This window comes from Clytia hemisphaerica, unplaced genomic scaffold (genome assembly GCF_902728285.1).
Source record: "Clytia hemisphaerica strain Z4C2 unplaced genomic scaffold, Clytia hemisphaerica genome assembly, whole genome shotgun sequence".
In the NCBI taxonomy this organism is placed as follows: Eukaryota; Metazoa; Cnidaria; class Hydrozoa; order Leptothecata; family Clytiidae; genus Clytia; species Clytia hemisphaerica.
This window is the reverse complement of record NW_027103917.1, coordinates 2,607,384-2,626,495: the sequence shown is the minus strand read 5'-3', so window position 1 is coordinate 2,626,495 and position 19,112 is coordinate 2,607,384. Positions and strand designations below refer to the sequence as shown.

The following is a 19,112-nucleotide window of genomic DNA, read 5'->3' as shown; positions in this document are numbered from 1 at the left end:
TTGCTAATGTTTTTCTAAATATTTTGGTATGCAATATGACCATGTTTTGAGAATCTATTTTCAGATTTTATTGGCCACTACCATAAATAAGCTATAAAATGGAGCTTTGAGGACCCCTATAAGTATAGGTACCTAAAAAGGTTTTATGACCTTAAATTCATTTGTGTAATCTCTAGGTCCGAAAAACTTGATTTTTGAAGGGGTTTTTGATAAAGATTGCAATAACTTTGAATTTTACGACACTTTGCAATAATAGAAATATTTGAAATTAGGTTTTTTATGAAAGTTCCTATATTAAGAGATTGTGAAAAGGTGAATTATACAAAACTAAATTAAGTTTGGTAGTTAAGAAAGCCCAAAACCAAACCTTTTAGGTTTTAAGGGGTATGTGGTTTTAAGGGGTATCCACTGGTACAATGGAAAGTTTCAAAAGTTTTCTGAAACTGTTTCTGTCTAGAAAAAAACTTTTGAGGAATTTTCTGAAACATTTTTTGTATCAGAAAACAATTTGTTTCCGATTTGTTTTCTTTTTTTTGGCGGGACCACATCAAAATGAAACTTTTTGCTTTTTTCGGTTTTCAAATGTTTCTATTTGATGAAAAATGTTTCAAGTGGTCCCACACCTTTAGTTTAGTGAAAAAAGAAAAGAAAACTATTGCTACCTACCAACTCGATACACAGATAAAAAGATGCCCTCATAAAACTCATAAATCTAATAGAATTAAAGCTTTTCATCGCTAAATAAATTTCTGTAAAGATCTATCTCATTCGAATTTGGCAAAACCAGGTACATATAAACGACTGGACATCCATCTCCTTTGTCTTTTTGTAGAAAGAGCTGCTAACTTCGTTGCCGCCCCGTTAAAAGCATAAAATGAAACAATAGATTTTGATGATATACCACTTGGGAGTACCTTGCCAACAACGTCAAAACTTCGACAAAAGTCTCTGTTGTTCTACTCTTCTCAAGTCTTTTATCTATATCGCATAACAAAGATAACAGAGGCAAAATCATCGTCAGCTTGTCAAAACTCCGACTAATATTTCTAAATTTAGACTTAAAAGTGTCTAATAATTTTAGAGAGTGTTGCATTCTAATTTCGATATTCTTATGACACAGGCTCTAAACTTTGGCAAGCTATTTTTTTCAAGTCATAAAAAAATTATTGGAGTGACAAAAGGGATTCAAAAGTATATACGCAGATGAAATTCTGCATTTTAGAGTTGAAAATGTTGATAAAATATATTACAAACTTGTAAAAAAATTCGAAAACAATTATTTTGTACATTAGGAGTAATGTTCTAGCTCTATCAATCCTTTTACCTAAAGAAATAAAATTATGATGTAATATTCTCGGATTTTTCATACTAATTTTGAAATACAGGCGGCAACGAAGCTCGCTTCAAAGAGACAATAAAAGATAGATGTCCAGTCGTTTATATGTTCATGGCAAAACGTACTTCCAATTCCTCATTCCTCTAGTACATTGGTGATAATTTTATGACTCCCGTACCGGGTGATGCAAAGTTTTGAAATTGAGGAGCTTATCCTGAGTCATCGTATGTAAATTCTCAATATACCTCTTTAAAGGGTAAAATAAGGGTCCAAAATCAAAAATCTACTTCGTCCCCCAAAAAAATTGTTGGCCCCCTCAATCTGATTCAGTCGCCGGAGGCCATGCATTTAGAGTATGATTGAACTCGTTTTTGGATTTAACTTCTTTCTCTCATTTGTCAAATCATGATATTCACGAACCGATTTTTTCCACGGTAACACATCACTTTTTCCCAGTAATGACAAATTTGAAATGGAACAAATTTCTTTAAAATTTGCCACTACATACAAATACTGGTGTTTTGTAAAAATCACTACACCATACATACTTTGATTTAATGGTTTATTGGCTAATTTCTATTTCTAATTTCTATTTAGTGATTTTCAAATGTGATTTTGAGCGGGACGCCTGCAACTCATCAATAACATCATCCAAAAATTGGTTACGATGGTCTGGAAGAACACCTAGCTCAAATACCGGCCCTTCTACTGATGCCACAGGTATGTAATACAACCAGAAGCTTTGTTCCGTGTTCAGATTCAGCTGACGAAGTATCTGTTTTTTTAACCTTTCAACATTGAACCCTGAAAAACGAAAAAGTGAATACAAATTTTTTTTTTTTTAATTAGCAAAAGCTTTTCGGTCTTTCGATTGTAAATCAAATATTTCCGTGGTAATTGTTGTTCATTGATTGTTCATTGATTTCAATCAATGGTTTTCAATTCAAGGTTACCCAATTTGATTCACTGAAAGCGTCATCAAAGACTTTGAACCGAAATTAACTGATGATTGCATCATACCTGATTTCCTTTTCAAAGAAAAACGCAAATTCATACTCATTGAGGTTCCATTTTCAGACACCAATGAACAACTTGCAAAGCGATTCATTGAAAAATCGACGACAGAATTGATTTTGCTATAAAATAGGCAACAAAGAAAGTAAAACAGTTATTTAACTCGAAAGATAAAAATCCACACCCAGCGTGTAAAATTTACGAAGGCACGTGTTCTTGTGGATTGAATTATATCGGCGAAACCCAACGTAATGTTGAAACCAGGTGGTCAGAACATAATAATTTTGAGCACAACTCGCTGAACCTGAAAATCATCTTAAAAACCACCCTGACCACGAATTCTTATGGAAAATAATTTCAAACGCTCCCACGAATACCCGATTAAGAAAAAATCTGGAAGCCGCAATAATTGCCCTTAAGAGACCACTTCTTAATGACCAACTCGACTCTGCTCGTTTAATTCTTTTTAGAAATGGTGTAACATAGATTTTAATAGAAAAGAGACATTCACATATCCCGTGAGAATGCCTCTTTTCATTTTTAATAGCTTTCTTTTATTACTTTTTAATGATTTTAGACGAATAAATTTGTAACTTTTTTGATTTTCAATTTTACTATTCTATAGCACTAATGATGGAAAACCCGAAAAGCTTTTGCTAATTTTAAATGTTGTTGTGTTTTATTTTTTATAGATTTATATTTATTTTCCACATCTTTAACTTTTTTAACAGGATCCTCATTAAGATATTACTTGTATTATGAAACGTCTGGTGGATTATTCGGGTCACAAGCTTTACTTCATTATCGACTCTCTGCTAATTCACTTTCCTATTGCGTTGAATTTTCTTACCACATGTATGGTTCCGACATGGGTAGATTTGAAGTATATTTTACACCCGAATCTGGTTTACCGAGACAGCTACTTACCGTGAGCGGTAATCAAGGAGATCAATGGAGAAAAGCTCGTCTAACAGCTCTCAATTCGAATTTTCCAAGAGCTTCGTATGTGACGGTGAGAAAATATTCCACTCAGCCTTTTATAGTCGGCTTCCAATGCGCACAGCTTACTTAATGAATAAGATAAGTCTTCAAGGTAAACCGCTTTGAGCACGGCAAGATATAGGGCTTTTGTTTTGACGGAAAGGGCTGACGATGCTGAATCGGCAATATTTCAGAAACGTTCACTCGTGTGCACTAACCCAGCAATAGTATGCAAATGCAGATTAAAAGCAAGTGCGACAAGAGGAGAAAGAAAAGTTTTGAAATGATGGAATATTTTGAGTAAAATTCCATTTTCTCACATAAATGAACCTTTATTGGTATAATTTTTTTCTCGTTAAACTTGAGGCTCTGACCATAGTCAAAAAATTGGTTGCAAAATTACCAGGCAGGTATATAGTTGGTAATGAAATTTTCTTATGGTCGGAGTCTTTCATGGTTCGCAGATTTTCATAAAAAAATTGACTCCAAAAGTTCAACTCTTTTTTTATTTAGCTGGCATTCGTAGCAACAAGAGGAACGAGTTACATGAGTGATATTGCCATTGATGAAATTGTTGTTCGAACTGATAGATGTACAGGTCCCATGGGTATGTAAATAACCTTACAGATTTACTAGCAAAATTCTAAATTAGTTGACGCTCTCTATTTCCTCGTTCTACTATTCGATATGCTAAATTATTTGATAATATTGGAAGTCACCATCTAAAAGAATATATACACAAACGACCATGTCATTTTCGAAACGCTCTCTTATTCAATGAAAATCCAGTTTCCCATGAAAAGGATTTTGAGAGAGTCATTTGTACAAGAAAGACCACCATCAATCCTCCAGGACTTTCTCCTCTAAGATCTATTTCTCATGACGACTTATACATACCAAACGCTTGTTTTAGTGGAGAGGCACTCGCAGCCGTCCTCATTTCTTCAAACTGGATGCTACTTATACAATACAGTAGACTCGCCTAATCAGACTTTTACTATTCGAATCTCTCTATACTTTAGGCGTAAAAACTTTCGCAGACAGAAACTTTCGCGGTTTTTGCGAATTTTGGCCCTTTTAGCGAAAGTAATTGTCTTTGAAAATCTTAAAAGAGCAAGTCGCGAAAGTTTTTGCTCGCGAAAAATTCTCAAAAAAAATTGGAATTCCATAAATATCAAATTTTTGGTATATTATTATCCTTTAATGCCTTTTCAAAGTTGAAAAGCAACCGCCTTTAGTGGATTTAAGGATTTTTTTTCACTTTTAAGGCATTTTATCCAACGATTCGCAGAAGTTTATGCTCACGAAAATATTTTTTTAGCAGGGCTCCACTTCAGCCGTACTCCAGCTCCAACGCAAAATATGTTTACTTCACATTTCTCACATTCAACTGAATATGGTTTCGTATCTATTGAGCTAAAAGAGCCCCAAACAAGTGTTTTGTCGGTGATAAACATCGACATCAGAAGTCAGACAAACCATGGGAGTTACTTTTCATCACTGGTAGCCTTCACCAGGATGCCCTCGTTTCTTATTTCTCAGAACATGTACATCTTGGAGGGGACACCGACAACCAATATTTTCCAGTACGGTAATTTAACAATCGGAAATGTTATTTCTGGCACCAAATGTGCTACTCACCAATTCGAAAAACCATTTTCTTCAAAACCGGTTGTCAAAATCACAGCAGGTGTTTTTCATTCGCAGAGACTACCTTCTCAAGAGTTGGTCAATGCTTGGCTGAAAAGTGTGTCTGTAACAAATTTCACTGTGTGTACCAAAGAAATGATTGACTTCAGTGGTTCAAGAGATGTTATCATTAATTTTGTGGCTGCATCTCAAACATCTGACCTACTAAAGGAAATTCATCACATTAAGATACCAAAAGGAGATATACAGCCTAACACAACATGCATTGAAAAGCAGCTTTCTAATATTTTCATTGATCCTCCTTACGTCTTTACCAGCGTGGAATCACCGAGTGAACCTGCAATTAGTTGGACGAAAGGAATCTCACAATCTAAAGTTGAGATTTGTATTGCTATGTCACATGCTACTGATACTGAAATTCATTTAATTGTCGATGGAAATATCAGCCCGTGTACAAACGTCTCCTGTCCAGATCACTTAGAATGTCAAGTCAACAAAACAAATGCAAAAGCTTTCTGTGGTTGTATCCAGAGATGTGATGTCCATCAGGAATTTTGTGGTTCGGATCGACAAACCTATGATTCTTTCTGTAGAATGAATCAATTGCATTGCTGGAGGAATGGAGCAGAATCGAAATCAAACGTCACCATTCAACATTATGGAAAATGCCAAGGTTGGTGGAATCTAATATTTACTCAGTTTTGATATAACAGAATGCATTGAGTATTATCCCTGTTAAATTCTTTTAGAAAAAGTTTCAGTGCGCTTAAGTAAAAAAACTGCAAAAAAACAGGGTTTTTCGACTCCGACGAGCTACTTTAACCTTCGATGGAATCTCTTTTGATAAAAAATAACTTTATAGCTGACCAATAGAATCAACCCCTCTAGAGATAAACCTGAATCAAAATTTTCAATGCTATTTTATTCGTTTAAACTTATTATATTTAGTTCCAACAATTCAATCTGGAAGAACTCAACTTGAAGCCAACAAAGAAATGCCTGGACTATTTTGCAAATACATCAATATCGACCCAACCAACTTCATCAATAGTCAATCAAGCACTTTGAAAGTATTGTTAACATCATCCTTAAACCAAACATCCAACAACATGAAAGAAGCATCGGCAGCATGGAGTGAAGATGTTACTATCAATGGATTCAAAGCTTGCATCATGGTCGCTGGTCGTCATTTACATTCTGAATTCGATTATCCACCTTCCGTGCACTGGACAGTGTTCCAAAAAGAATACTCACCTGGAAAATACTCTGGTTCAGTGATGCTTGACACGTGGTATACTGGAACCCAATGCAAGGAAGCCATGACAATTAATTACTTAACTGATAGCATTGGCGAAGGAAATGTATTTGCATCTGCTCACCATTTAGAAGCAAGAAATCTTCAAAATGCAATGACTGTTTGGGCAGAGAAAACGAGACGAAGTTCAAATTATGTGAGCATTCGTGTGTGCGCAAGAGAACTGCAAAACTTTGATGGTGTTCACAAAGGAGTAGTCATTGTAAGTATTGAGTTTCGGAAATTTTTAATATTCTTTTCCGAAATACTGCAAAAAATTTTGCCAAATCCATTTCCCGCAATAAAATATTTTCCAATTTTTCGTCTCCGATAGAGCAGCCAATTTCAGAAATTCCGTACAATTCTGCTTGATAAGGTCCGAATCCACTCCTCTACCAACCATGGAACCCCCCTTATAAAAAGAATTGTTATAAAATGCCATGTGTTGATAAATATTGAATTGATCGAATTTCATTTTTTAGCACTGGCTATATGTTCCCAGGAAGCCTCTCATGCCTCCACATACCTCAGAGCACCTGTATGCGGAATTCCCGGCAATGACAATTACGCTGGGTCAAGAGAATCCTGTTGACTGTCAGGTCAGTTAATTATTGATACTAAAAATATGATTAGCATATTATTTTCTTTTTGTTTATTCTTTACATTTTCTATATGTATCAACTTATCGTAGGCCATTTAGTGTCTTCACCCTATTCGTAGTATTGAAAAAAAAACTCAAAAACAACTCTCGATATCGTATTTAGACGTCACTTAAGACTAGAGCTTTCGAAGCTCCTGAGGTAGCCTGTTAGATAAAAACCGCTTTTTTATCGCGATTTAACAAAACAAAAAATTTGGTTTGTGGGAAGGCACTGGCTACTCCTGCAGTATATAGCGAGAAAAAAAAACAAATATGCGTCAGAATAATATTTCATATAATTTGGTTTCAGTAAGATACGCTATAGATTTGGTAGGTTTTCATTTTAATTTTGATGTATGTTTCCCCAATTAAGGAGAACAGATTGTTCAACTGCAGTACTTATACAGCGAGGTAAGCACTTATTTGAAATTTATTCATCGTTTTTTTCAGAACTTCACTTACAACACGAGATTCCCAAGCTTGCCAAACCCTGCGGTCATCATTGGTGCTGTCAATACTAATATACCGTACAGCTATGTTTACACGGCGTCGGTTTATTCGCAACATGATGTCGCTGTTTGGATAGAGGTAAGTTAAAAATAAAAATATCATATGAATTCATACCGTGAAAAGCACAGGCCGATATCATATATTAACCTGTGCTGACCAATCCAGATTTTATTCAGTGCGCAATTAACGCAGAGAAAAGTAACCATGACGACAACCCAAGATCTAGGATGAAGATCAAAATTGGTATCTTTATTCCCGTCGTTGAAAACACAACTCAAAAATGTCATCAATGCTTTTAAAAAAGAGTCAGCGATAGAGAATCAAAACATAAAGTATGTCTATTATTTCGATTCAATTGAACTAACATTTTCAAAATTAAAAATTTAGTAATTATTGTTATACATTTGGGGATCATGTAAAAGATTTTTTTCGAAAGAAACTCATTTCAATTACACTTGGAGGTTTCTTGGGAATTCGTAAATAATAAATTGCATATTAATACTCTGCTAGACTTTAATATGGTAATATTTATTTTCGTCTTTGATGTGCGATAAAATTTATATTATTGGTCTTCAGAGGTTGATATATATTCTTTGAAAATTCAACCTTTGATACTCAGGGTAATGAATTCAAGTACCGTATGCCGTAATTCATAAAAATCCACTCAGATCTTAAATTCCATTGAATTTCAAATGCACATCCATACACAGACAAGTTTTTATTTCATTTCATCGACAACTTTTTATAACCTTGGCTAGATATCTAAATTTAACTGACAATAACATATTTCATAATCTATTTATTTTTAGAAAATTGACCGAGCTAAATTAACAATTTGTTTGAAATCACTGAGGAGTTCAATTTCAAGACCATTGCTAAAGATTGGAATACTAGTGTTCCCAAGTATGTTTATTCTATTTCTTTCATGACTTTCAAAAAACAAAAATGAAGCATACAGAAAATTTTCGATTCGATTCGAGTCGATTCACTTTAAGTGTGCACTAACTGTTATTTTGCTTGCCATTACTCAACCAATATTTCAATTTTGATAAACCTTGATATCGTTGAAAATATATTTCGCAGCATTATGATTTTCAATGAAAAGTTTCAAATATTCAAAATAAAATAAAAATAAAGGTGAAAAATGAAGAATGAACTTCAGTCTTGGTACAGTGGTACTTTGAACCATAGTATAAGAAAGCCGCGGCTGGAATGATAACATCTGAATTTCTGTTGTTCTATCTCTGTCGTATTTGATGACTATTTGTTGATCAAGAAATCAGTAATGTAGCATCTTTAATGGTAAATTTTATTGGTTTGTCGTTAATACTTACTCCTCAGTGGGTTTTAGACATTAATTATATGCCCTTGATGATACATTTGCATCATAAAATCATTGTAAATGAAAGATCCACAAAAAGAAATTTAAACAAGCACAAAATGGCTGGGCTAAAAGGACTAAAAAGTTAATAAAGTGCCTCAAATGCCTTCACAATATTTCAGTGTAATCTTTTTAGAAACCAATGAAAAAGTACATCAAGATAATTCTGTGAAAATTTCAAGCCAGCACTTTCAAAATTTATCATTCAAACTGACAAGAAAATTGTCATCTTTGAATATAGTTCTTATAATTTCAATTTTGGCAAAAAACCATTGTTTCCACAAAATACCCCTAAAATATGTCCAAAATTAGTTCAAGTGTTCTATTGGGTACAGATTCAAAGATATCTAGCATTAAAAAAACTTTTTGTGAAGGAAAGTAAGAGAAAAATTTCAAAAACTATCTACCAATAATAAACTGAGCATCTGTGATGTTCTTATAAAGCTCGGAGACAGAGATGGAACAGCGATTAACTGAAAAGATAATGCTGTACATATTCCAGCCGCGGCTTTCTTATACTATGTTTGAACCTTCCTGCTTCAATATACGTAATTTTTCTTTTGCCATAGCTATGCGTGAAGGGTTACTCACCTGTTGAAGGTGATTGATTGGGATGAAATTGTCGATAATTTGACGACTTTCGTTTTGCTTTTGTTTACATTAATCGGTTACCGGACATTTAATCTCACATGTCTCGGGCCTAGTCTTTTTCGCTCTATCCATAAAGGAGCGCTAGTTACGAACTCTAAAACTCAACATCAAACGTAGTCAGCTGAAAGAAGATGTCTCCATATATCTTATCCATCATGTTCTCCACTGATATGTCCTCTAATAGATCAACAGAAATTAACAGCAAAAAACAGGGTTTTTTTAAACTCAAATGACATGCTTTCTGGAGGCTGTAGTTTGATGCAGTAAAGCTATGGAAGAAATTAAAACATTGGTTGAAAAATAGCTAGCAAAACAAAGATTAATGCACAATTAAAGCGAATAGACCCCCGGGGGGGGGGGGGTACTAGGGCAAGATGGGTTACGGGGATGCTCCACTGGCCAGGGTACCTTTTTTAACCTCCACGAGTCCCAGGTAGGGTCGCAAAAATAGAAAAATAAGTCCCTCGTAGGGTGTCTATTTTGGAAAATTTGGGGAAAAAGTAGAAAATTTGAGCACCCCCGTCGGTCGACAAGGGTAGTACCCCCCCCCCCCGGGAATAGACTTTACCTGCACTTCGTTGGATCCATCAAGCTTCACCGAATTTTTTAACAGTATCCGATATTTCATGTCGAATATCTGAACGATATTTGTTTCAAGTTCGATTGGATCAAGTTCATTCTCTTTCTTCTAGATCTCTGCCCCAATGGTGGAAGTTTTCGAAATGGAACTTGTTACCATTCAATGCCGAATTGTGCTTCCTTTAGTGCAGCCAAGGCTGAATGTCAAAACAAATTTGGTGCGTCTTTGCCCATTATAAACAATGCGTTGCAATCGACCTCTGTTGAAGAAAGAATAACAGGACCTTCATGGTTGGATTTGACGAAATCTTCAACGGGAGTCTGGAAATGGGGAGATTCGACTTCCCTTGGATTTACTAAATGGTATCCTGGACAACCGGGAAGTATTCCAGGTCACAACTGCGCAGTAGTGAATAATACAGATGGTAAAAATGGATGGAAAGTTGAGGATTGCACAGAATGTAAAAATGTCGTTTGTCAAAAAGGTAGGACCTTATCTTTAAAAAAAAGATCTTCTACAGCTCACCAGTAGCTTAAAAAAGTAAAAGTTTGATAATACTAATGCGCTGAAATCTTCCTCAAAAGTATGTGTAAACTTTACTTCTTAAAAATTTTCTAAAGTCTGTCCAGATATAATTGGCAGTGGAAACAAGAATGCCTGTAACTTTTGATAGTCATATATGATTATGGAAATTTTTTTTACTTGTTTCAGAGAATTAAAAGCGCTATATTTGAATGGTTGAAAAATTCGTGATTTTTATTGGTTAAATTTGCGATTGTAAAAATTGAGCTTTTTTTCTACTTATGCTATAACGTTCATTTTTACACCAGTGGTAGTTCAACCTTAGATTAAGAAGTTTTTTAAATTTCAAGGCAAACAGAAAAGTCCTTCGGAAGATATGGGACCCGAAATACCCCTTGGTAGCACTTTTCTGTGAAATATCAAATCTCCAACTTAATACTAAAAACGGACTTTTTTTAGTATGCTATTTAAAAAAGATATACATCGTTGTAAAGATATTCTCGAAGGAATTCTCTAATAGGTTGACAATTTTTATAAAAAAGAAAATTGCAGAAAAAAAACGAAGATGAAAAAAATGAAGAATTTTTGTGTATTGGTCTAACATTGTTTACACCGAAAAGATTTAACAGAAGGAATTTTAGAACTATCCAGTAATTTTGCAAAAAGAAGTTTAGGTGTAGTCTTCTGATCACGAGTTTCCAAGAGGGCAGGATTGTTGTTTCCTTCAGACATCAAGCTACGTTCGCTACATTACATAGAACAAACACTACTTTGTTTTTTTTTCGTCATTATAGATGCTGATCTTGTGGAGAGATCTTGTGATTCGTTTTGTTCGAATGGTGGAACTTGCTCGTTTACCAACGGACGGCTTTCTTGTAATTGTACTGAAAGATTTTATGGCGTGCGGTGTGAAAACAGTTGTAAGTTAAAGTAACACATAATGGTGGGGGCGTATGGTGGAAATCGACCCTTTTTTCTTCGGAATTTCGGAAATCGGGCAAAATTCCTTCGGTATTTCGGAATACTGAAATTGTTTCGGTACTGGAGAAATCCGTGAATTTTTGCTTCATAATTTCGGTATTATAAAGTTTTTATCCCCCTTTTTCGGAATTCATATACATGAAAAATCAAATTTGATGAAAAATTAGTCAAAACGAGGAAAAATACCCCAAAAAATCTGTATCGGAATTGCAAGTATTTTTTTACGGAGTGGAAATTTTAGCAAAATTATTCGGTATTTCGGAAATCGCAAACCCCGTACGCCACCCCCATAATGATTTTGATCTGAAAATATTGAACGGATAACTTTCACATCAAGCTTCCTTCTCCTATTTACTTAGAAAATGTTGATCAAAGTTACATTGCTATTTGTTGAGAAATTGTTGCAGTGCATGCTTTGATTAAAATTCCCAGATGACATGGAGTTTTTATAAGATAATTTTAATAATTGGTCATTTGAAGTAATAAAGATGACGCGTTCTTTATAAAAAGGAACAAAATTGTTTTATTACTGGCAATGACAAACCAAATCAAAAAAGAAGGTTGTAAAAACTCCATCTCGTCCCAAAATTTCCCCCTTTAAATAGTAAAACTTTCAATAGAAAGATGCGCTAAACTAATTGTTTTGATGGTGATCGGCCTTATTTTTCTTTCCGTGAAAATATCAGTTAAAGTGCTGTCCTATTCAAGCATTTTGTAGCGTGAGTATCACAGTTTATAAATATAAAATAGTCATGGCAATCATAGGCGTAGCGAGATACCTTGCAAAATTTATGAGGGAGTGCAGACGTTTATGACATATTCATTATCTTTTGATAAAACAAAGACAATAATTACAGTATCGTAAAAACCGCTCTCACCCATAAATTTTGAAGTGTATCTCGCTACGCCTATGGGAATCATCCAGGATCTTAGATAAAGGGATGGGAAAGTGTTCAAGACTCATATAAACGACTCTCTTTATTCATTTTATTTCAGTGGAAGAAGTCGAGGGTTGTTCAAACTACACTATGCACAATGAGAGCTGGAGAAACGTTCATCATAATTCCACCATCCAATCAAATGAAACTTCTTGCGATGCTCGATTCCTCACAACCGGCTGGCATCGATTTGGTGGGGAAGCCGGAACACAGCTTTACAATGGATGCCCAGCACCAGGTAGTTGTGGAACAAGAAGTCCTGGATACTTGTCTCAAAATGTCTCTATCCCACTTGGAGATTCGCGTCCCGTAAGGATATATTTCCGCACGTTTTACTGTGGTGATGATTATGGTACAGTTGTAATAACAAATTGTGCTAGATTTTACACGTACAAATTTTTACCGATTTCATCGATTCCGTATTGGTCATGCAATTATGGTGTTTGTACGATTTAATTGAACTATTTAAACGCGGAACTTTATGTTAATTATATGCACGTATTTATAAAAGTTTTTTCTGCCTAAAAACGTATGAAACTTTCATAACAAAGGCTAGATTTAAAGATCTTATCATGGATTTATTTGTGATTAATTTTATGCACAATTTTCACGTTTATTTTTAATGTAATGTAAGCAATTTCCAGGAGCAAATTTAATCCCCTCTACTTGTTTTCTTAGTAAAATCTAATCGGTTGAAGTAATTACAATTGGTAAAAAACTGGATATGTACATAAACTGAAGAAGAATTTCTTTTGTAAAGTGGATGCATATACAGGTCATACAGGGTGTCCCTAATTAAAGTATCGAGTTTGAACATGCGATTGAGTAGAAAGTTTTATGTGCGTATTCACAAAATTGTATTTTAAGCTCTCCCTCTTTTTTCTTTCTTATTACAATTAATTTATACGTTGTAACTACCTTTTTGTAATAAGCCTGTGTGATGGAGAACGTTCTTATATTTTAGCGATAACACACACAAACTTTTCTACTCAATCGCATGTTCAAACTCGATACTTTAATTAGGGACACCCTGTACAGGGTGTCACGAAAAAAGGTTCTCTATATTCATAAGTGATTTTTCTCTTTATCACAACACGGTAATTAACACTTAAATGATTATAATGAAGCAGAAACGCAACAAACATAATTAAGATATCAATTGTGTAATAAGTATATGTAATCACATGTGGTCACGAGTGGTTTTTTTGTTATTAATTTTCCGAGTCCGAAAGGACAAGGAAAATTCGAAACAAAAAATCACAAGTGCAATTGTTGTTCTCCTTCCCTTTTTTCCTTAAAAATCAAGGATTTGCACTGAAATCATGTATTTTGATATAAAACAAGTCTTCCTCCAAATGTTTGAACAAAAAATCCAAAAAAATTGTGCAATTTAGAACATCTTTTTCGAAAAAAGACCCGAATGCTTGCACCTCTCAATATTTCAGTATTAAGGCAGTATTTGTCCAGTTGAAGTTATATCTCTACATATATTTCTAGTTTTTCACTATTTCTAGCATTATTTTTAAGAAATATACATCTTTTATTCAGAAAAAAGTCATGGTGGTGTCTTTCTTGGTATTTGTTGTTGCTATTTGAGATAAGGCAACACTCCCGAACCACTTTCGATTGTTTATTTTTTGAAGAAAGCCCGCGAAAATTTTTCAACAACAAAATGGTCGAAAACAATAAAGAAAAAACAACTTTTGACAATTTCAAATTATGGTCTGAGGTTTCATTGAGGAGATACTCAAATTCACATGGAAAAGATATACTAATGGAACATTTGATGAACTTGTTGCAAGGTAAAAAATTTTCAACTAGGGGAATCGAAGCCTCACTCAGTCAATGTCTACTTATCACCTACCGTACACCAACGCAATTATTGATTGACAGCTCATTTTATAAATTCATAAATAGTTTTTTTTAACTGTGGTTTTAAAAACAGTTTTTTCTTTTCAGAACCTATGTCGCTCACTGTGAGAACGCTCCTCTTGTGCCTACAAAGCAGAGCGAAGAAAAAGCCCTTGAAGGAGAATATGTTCTAAAACTAAAAGTTGGCGAAAAAAGGATCAAAGACCCCTTAAAAATTCAAGACGGATGGCTCAAAGAGAAGGACGCAATTACGAAATGGCCTTCAATGTATTATCAAGATATGTCTCGCTATGTAAATCTCCAGGGTCCTCAGTTTATCGCTCAACTTGACAGAGAATATAAACTAGGAAAAGCATTCAGATATTTCACCGACGGATTAGTTGACGACCTTTTCCTACCATCAAAATAGGAATCGGCGCGAAGACCGTAATGCGCATGCTCAGCCGAGACATGAAAACCGTGTATTAAAACGTTCGATGCAAAAAAAATATAAGAAAAAACACTAAAAACATTTTGTAAACATTGGCGTGGCATTGGGGAGTGTGATTAATGATTAATTGCTCTCTACAGGATGCAATTAACGATTAACTGCTCTCTTTGAGGGCGTGCCAAATAAGAAAAAATAACCCATCGTGCGATTAAACATTTTAACATTTTTATACACGTTAATCAATACATTTTTGACATACATCAACAGAAAACCATAGTCATTATAAAAAACCCCGGTCTGGCAATGTATTATTTAGCTTTTTGTTTAATTTGCTTTTGTTATAAACAAAATGCAAGTTGCGATTTGCTTACTTTTTGATCACGTTACCAAAATATCCTCTTGGGATTGGTCTATTTTTTAATCATATGATCAAAAGTAAAATAAATCGATTTTGGTATGTAAGCTTCATCCTTTAACAATAAAAAGAGACAAAAGCCGTCCAGACCAGTGTTTTTATAATGACTTTGAAGAAACCTTCCAACTTGTGTTCGTGTTTTAACACATGACTTTTTTTTTCGAGACACTCCTTATAAGGTGCTGGATTTACACATTATTGGTATTTGGAAATTCAAGCTCACCATCTTAGATTCTTTTCGAAATATTTCCTTATGGTTATGTCTTAATTTGTGTATATGTGTATATCAGCGTGAAAGAATTCAGATACTTTTGCAGTTGTAGTATTGTATTTCAAAGAAAACCTGGCAAGCTTTGATAAGAAATCATGCTTGAATAAAGTTCCCCAAATCAAGTACCAAATTTTATGCTCATAACCCAAGTGGATCAGCTTCTGTGACTTTATTACGCAGCCAGACATAAAGTTAAGCTAAAACCTTTAAAAATACCAGGGAAGACCCTTTTGACTGTTTCTTGTTTGAGAGTAGAAAGACCTGCAAAGGCAAAAAAAACGACCCTTAAGGTCAACACATCTATTACTGAGCCCTCCCCTCCCCCAGCGGACCCTCAATTCATGCTATCACGCAATTTGTTTTCGAAATTCACGCATTCACGCAAATTTTACTTGAGTTTCACGCAATAACCCGATTTTCCAGAAAATCGGAAAATTTTCGGGAAAAATCGGGGAAACTGCACACAATCGGTGAAAAAAAAGGAAGATTCACTTATTCACACACAAAATAGCCCAGATTCACGCATTCACGCAATCAAAAAGTGGATTTTCACGTTCACGCAAGTTTTTTTTAATTCACGCATTGGTTTTTTCAATTTTCACGCATTCACGCAACTGAAAATGCCCATTCACGCATTCGCGCAAAACGCTTGAAGGCCCCATTAGTAGTAACTGTTTCTTGTCTAAGCCCCCCCCCCTTTGGACAATAGAATAGATTACGAGTTGCATTAAAATAAGATTTATTCTTCTCCTTCTTCATCATCTCCTACTACTAAATAAATATATTCAGTATTGGCGCCTCCAGTGCAAGGTGAAGTCGTCATATTGTCGCAAGCCCAGTAATTACCATTAATACATTTCATTGAACCTTGAGAAAAGTCGTTCATAACTTTGACGAATTCTTTCATATCTTTTCCAGCCCAGCATTCACCGTAGAAACCAAGGGCGAAGTATTTATAACCCATCTTCTTGGCTTTGTCTGAACAACGGCATGTAAATCTAAAACCAATTATGAAATATAAACTATGGTTTTCATGAGGATTGTAATCGATTTCCAGTTGGGAGGAGACCCTCCGGGATGATTACCAATTTCAAAATCTATCTGGCAAATGATGTAGATTGATTTTCCCATCAAGTTAAAGCTCTAAATATCGGTGCGTTATTGTTCTACGATCGTGAAGAGCACTATGCAAGAGCAAGTGTCATCGTTATATATGCACCAGTAGTAACTGTGTGTCGCGTGAAAAGAACTAGGAATATCTGGACAGCGCTAAGCGTTTCAACTTGAGCATGGAGGAAATCATACTTACCTGTTCCCTGATTGAGAGGTTTCGTCCATAAATTCATAAAACCCAAAAGGCCAGATGTCGTGCATTGGCTGAAAAGTGTGCCGAGGTTAGGTAGGAAATCTTACCTAGATCAAATGACATTACAATAGAATTTCAGCGCTTGTAATAAGCTTCGCGGGTTTTTGAAAACAATGCCAGCAATATTTTTTGTGATATTCACTTTTTTTGCTTGGAAGAGCTGAAAGCACAATATCTAGCCCTTTCGGGCTTTACAGTAATCTGTAATCAATAATACTCACTCATTCAAGTAGCTTGCATATTCAACCCAATCAATATTTCTTCCAGTGTAATTATCATGTGTAGGATCACGATCGTTAAGGATTAAATCTGGTAACAGTTTTGGTTGTCGTTTGAAACATCCAAGCTTTTCGTATGTGCTTTTTTCACAATCATTCGCTATTATAAGGAAGTAAATGTATACTTAGAATGAGAGAGGCAAAGTAAAAACGATAGGAAGGTAAACTACCCTTTTGCTTTTTTTTAAGAACAAACTATTTAAGAATATCAGGCTTCGATGACCAAAATGTTAAGAACAAGTTAACAACATTTTAAGACTTTGCGGGCTCTAGAACAACAAATTTGGACAAAAATACTAAAAAATGGCAAAAATAAAAACATGTTAGGAAGCTTAAAACTCAAAAAGTTAAGAACATCCTAAGGCTTCAAAAAGTCTGGATGTTCTTATAAAAAAAGCGTATATGCAACTTCCTTATCGGGACTGGGAGGGGGTATTCGTTTGAAATTATTGGTAATGGTATAATCTGGTATTTCCATACCTTATCAGCCCTTTTTACGCCGGCCCATATTACGCCAGAGGCCAATTTTGGGCCGTTGATAACGCCAAAATTTGTAAAAATGACTACTTATGCTTCAATTGGTAAATAATGGCTAAGATTTACATTAAAATATCATTTTTCAGCATTAAATTGTTGAAAATTCCATCGAAAATCACTGATTTAATATTTCACTGAAGTTTTAAATATGGAGTAAAACAAGGGATAATGTTCGTCTTCGAATCATATCTAAAATTCTTTAAATTGAGAAATAATGATAAAAATTTAACGCCGCTTTTAAGTTAAAATTGCATAATCTTGGCCCTTTTAACGCCGGCCCTTATTACGCCACGAGCTCAAAAATAACGCTAATAAGGGCCGGTGTAGAAAGGGCCGATAAGATAGCTAAAGTAGATCAATAAGACTCATTTTTAAGGATTTGATTTCGACGAGTGTCCAATGCCCAATTTTATGTGTACTAAATAAATGATAGATCGAAATCGCTTAGGGATAAATTGAGGAACAAATGCTTACAGCGAAACTGTGAAAATACACCATATATTTAATTGGCCCTAACTTATAAAGGGTACTCTGTATTTCTGTATTTGTGCTTCTACTCATCCTCTACTAAAAAGATATATCCATCTTATAGATAAAATATAGAAATATTCAAATAAATCTCACCTGATGCAGCTAGAATGAACAAGCTCACAACAAACGCTAATTGAAACATCTTTCGTGTACAGTTTGACCACTTTCCTCTTTTCGATTCTTCACTGGTTTGAAATTGATTTAAATTGTGTCAGCATTAAATATAAAGATTAGTGTATATTTGCAGATACTAAAGTTTAGACTGTAGAACAGCTGTATAAACTTATAGATTAAGCTGTGTTTATTCCCTCTCTAGAGAGAAAGTAAAAGTTTCAAAATAAACAATCAGAGGTGGGTAAATATTCACGAAAATGCACATACGAATCTTTCTTAAAAAGTCAATTGTAAGATTCTAGGACAATTGCTCCCCGTGACCAATGGCGTTGTGGGAAAATTTTTCTGGAGAGGCCAAAGTCAATTTTTTTTAAATGAGTCCCCGATTTTCCAAAATGGCGCTCCCACCCACAAGTTTCTAAACTTTTACTTATTCGTTTGTTTGCCTAGGCATAATGAGGAAGGAAATATTTAGTGGATAAGAGTAGATATATCTTTGATGAATGGAAAAGGGAAAAACAGGCCCCACTATGGTTGGAGCCGACTAGAACATTTTTGAAAATCGACTGCCAAGATACCCTAAATCACTAAATAAATAAATCGACAAATTTGACACTTGCTAGAGTGAAAAGAAAGAAACAATGTGTAATGTGAGCGAAGCAAGCAAAAAAATTGATGTTTTATGATTTTAAAATATTGTTACCAGCAAATTGGTCTTGGGGCGCAGTTAGATTTTAATTTAATAGTGCTATACTGTACACAAAAAAACTTGTAAATTAGCAAGATTGCAAAGAAGTTACCAATTAACTTTATTGCGAGC

General features: G+C 34.6%; 2 protein-coding genes across 2 annotated transcripts in view; one reads left to right on the top strand and one right to left on the bottom strand.

Moving 5' to 3' along the window:
* Positions 1–13,939, top strand: part of LOC136809532 (uncharacterized) — a 30,193-nt gene extending 16,254 nt beyond the window's left edge. The window contains exons 9-19 of the mRNA XM_067066072.1: positions 1,934–2,056; positions 3,082–3,362; positions 3,845–3,938; positions 4,656–5,654; positions 5,930–6,498; positions 6,758–6,874; positions 7,366–7,503; positions 8,235–8,328; positions 10,150–10,521; positions 11,354–11,479; positions 12,537–13,939. Of these exons, the coding sequence (XP_066922173.1) occupies positions 1,934–2,056; positions 3,082–3,362; positions 3,845–3,938; positions 4,656–5,654; positions 5,930–6,498; positions 6,758–6,874; positions 7,366–7,503; positions 8,235–8,328; positions 10,150–10,521; positions 11,354–11,479; positions 12,537–12,934 (3,311 nt within the window). The 3' untranslated portion in view covers positions 12,935–13,939. The remainder of the gene's footprint in view (positions 1–1,933; positions 2,057–3,081; positions 3,363–3,844; positions 3,939–4,655; positions 5,655–5,929; positions 6,499–6,757; positions 6,875–7,365; positions 7,504–8,234; positions 8,329–10,149; positions 10,522–11,353; positions 11,480–12,536) is intronic.
* Positions 13,940–16,188: 2,249 nt separating this feature from the next.
* On the bottom strand, positions 16,189–18,378 carry LOC136809561 (uncharacterized). The gene is made up of 3 exons (XM_067066099.1): positions 18,272–18,378; positions 17,054–17,210; positions 16,189–16,464 (listed from the first exon to the last, which is right to left on the bottom strand). Exons 1-3 carry the CDS (start codon positions 18,318–18,320, stop codon positions 16,206–16,208), a joined length of 465 nt encoding a protein of 154 aa, XP_066922200.1. The 5' UTR covers positions 18,321–18,378; the 3' UTR covers positions 16,189–16,205.
* Positions 18,379–19,112: the final 734 nt, after the last annotated feature.

What these genes read in the sequence shown, in the direction of transcription:
- LOC136809561 (XM_067066099.1), bottom strand. Translation starts at nt 18,320, where the DNA reads ATGTTTCAATTAGCGTTTGTTGTGAGCTTGTTCATTCTAGCTGCATCA. An exon ending in GTTCATTCTAGCTGCATCAG is followed by an intron (nt 17,211 to 18,271) that starts GTGAGATTTATT and finishes TCCTTATAATAG; the next exon opens with CGAATGATTGTGAAAAAAGC. An exon ending in TATGCAAGCTACTTGAATGA is followed by an intron (nt 16,465 to 17,053) that starts GTGAGTATTATT and finishes AATTGGTTTTAG; the next exon opens with ATTTACATGCCGTTGTTCAG.